This window comes from Sinocyclocheilus grahami, unplaced genomic scaffold (assembly GCF_001515645.1).
Source record: "Sinocyclocheilus grahami isolate Dianchi unplaced genomic scaffold, SAMN03320097.WGS_v1.1 scaffold12752.1, whole genome shotgun sequence".
Taxonomy (NCBI): Eukaryota; Metazoa; Chordata; class Actinopteri; order Cypriniformes; family Cyprinidae; genus Sinocyclocheilus; species Sinocyclocheilus grahami.
The window spans coordinates 2,111-3,784 of record NW_015514587.1 but is presented as its reverse complement, the minus strand read 5'-3'; the positions used below and the strand labels follow the sequence as shown (position 1 = coordinate 3,784).

Sequence of the window (1,674 nt, the reverse complement as noted above, 5' to 3'; positions counted from 1 at the left end):
TGTTTTGTCTCATTTAAGACATTTGTATACTAATAATGTTTGAATTGATTCCAAGGATTCATACCTGATATGTAGGAGAAAAGTTGGCACATCGCAGCTCCAAAAATACATCCAGTTTGTTAAATTCCCACTTTGCAATGTTTAGAAGTCTACAACTCTTCATCAGACCGTAATGGACCAGTGATGCCTGTTATTTTAGTTGAACATTTTTTAGCTTCAGCCATAGATTTGTCATTCCAATGGTAACTAAAGTTTTATTGCTAAGGTTTCTTCTGACATTTCATCTTATTTTACACAGGCAACACCTTCGGTTGTGGATTTCCTACAGCCAGATCTAAACAAACATTCAGACGCACCCACAGGTAAAAGAGTTGCCTGTGCCATATTTACTGTGTGCATCTGTATACAGCGATAGTATTTGGACACATAACATTTATGAACATTACTGCATTAGATAAAATATCAAACAAAATTCCTCTGATAGGACACCTGTGTGAACTTGAGGATAACTGACTTCAACTTAAAAAATGGCAAAACACCAGCTGATTCAAAGACACTGAAAATACCTTCAAGTGAATATTTGTGCATATATAACATGCGTATACATTTTGTTGTTTTGAAGGAGTTCCTCGCAGACCTGTGCTGCCCACACAGAGGGCAGGAGAGCAGGGTTTCTCTCAACAGTTTGTGCGTCCTCAACAGCTGCTGGAGGGCAAGGTCAGAAAACACTATTACAGTTAAGACTAAGATAGACCTGATAATATTTTGATATGGCAAATTAATTTTGTATTGTAAAAATATAAATCTGTTTTGTACACAGCAGGATGCAAAGTAAAAATCAGATTTTGCCGTAAAATACCTTAAAATGTCTATTAAAATATCCTGCATTCTGTTTGCTACCTGTCATGTCTCATGTCTTTTATCATTGTCAGGATGCTGAGGCCATCTATCAGTGGCTGAGTGAGTTTCAGTTGGAGCAGTACACTGTAAATTTCCTCAATGCTGGCTATGATGTACCTACCATCAGCAGAATGACCCCAGAGGTACGTTCAGAGAACCAATGTTTGGTTGCTTTGAAGAGAAGTGCCTCTCATTCTTGTTGCTCCAGCTAGAGTTGATGTCGATGAAGTATTTTGCCATTTTTTCAGGATCTCACAGCTATTGGTGTGACTAAACCAGGTCACCGTAAGAAAATTTCTCTGGAGATTGGCAACCTCAGCATTCCAGAATGGCTACCAGAGTACATACCAGTAAGTCACTATACGTTATAGTATGCATACGCGTGTCTCTATGGTGTTATCTTCAGTTCACTCACAGTTAAAACTCGTCTCTTAGCAGGATCTTGGGGAGTGGCTGAGCGCCATAGGTATGCCTCAGTATCATAAGAAACTCTCTGAGAATGGCTATGACTCGATAAACATTGTCCGAGATCTCACATGGGAAGACTTACAGGAGATTGGCATCATCAAACTAGGTGAGTTTAACCTAAACATGGAATTAAAGTACATTGTGGTGGTTGTAATTTATATATAGGGTTACCAAAGCCAAAGAAAAGCTAGAAATAGCTGGAAATGTAAAAATCGTGTGTTCTTTTTATTGTAACGGATTCCAGCTAGTAAGAGCTGTGCTGGTAAACCTCACTCCCCTGATCTCAAGAGGCGCACTAGCGACTGA

At 39.1% G+C, this 1,674-nt stretch overlaps 1 protein-coding gene across 1 annotated transcript in view; it reads left to right on the top strand.

Moving 5' to 3' along the window:
* Positions 1 to 172: 172 nt before the first annotated feature.
* Positions 173 to 1,674, top strand: part of LOC107578917 (caskin-2-like) — a gene marked incomplete at its 3' end in the record, with an annotated part of 3,460 nt that continues 1,958 nt past the window's right edge. Inside the window, exons 1-6 of the mRNA XM_016264820.1 lie at positions 173 to 180; positions 253 to 362; positions 623 to 717; positions 933 to 1,043; positions 1,149 to 1,250; positions 1,336 to 1,474. Of these exons, the coding sequence (XP_016120306.1) occupies positions 173 to 180; positions 253 to 362; positions 623 to 717; positions 933 to 1,043; positions 1,149 to 1,250; positions 1,336 to 1,474 (565 nt within the window). The remainder of the gene's footprint in view (positions 181 to 252; positions 363 to 622; positions 718 to 932; positions 1,044 to 1,148; positions 1,251 to 1,335; positions 1,475 to 1,674) is intronic.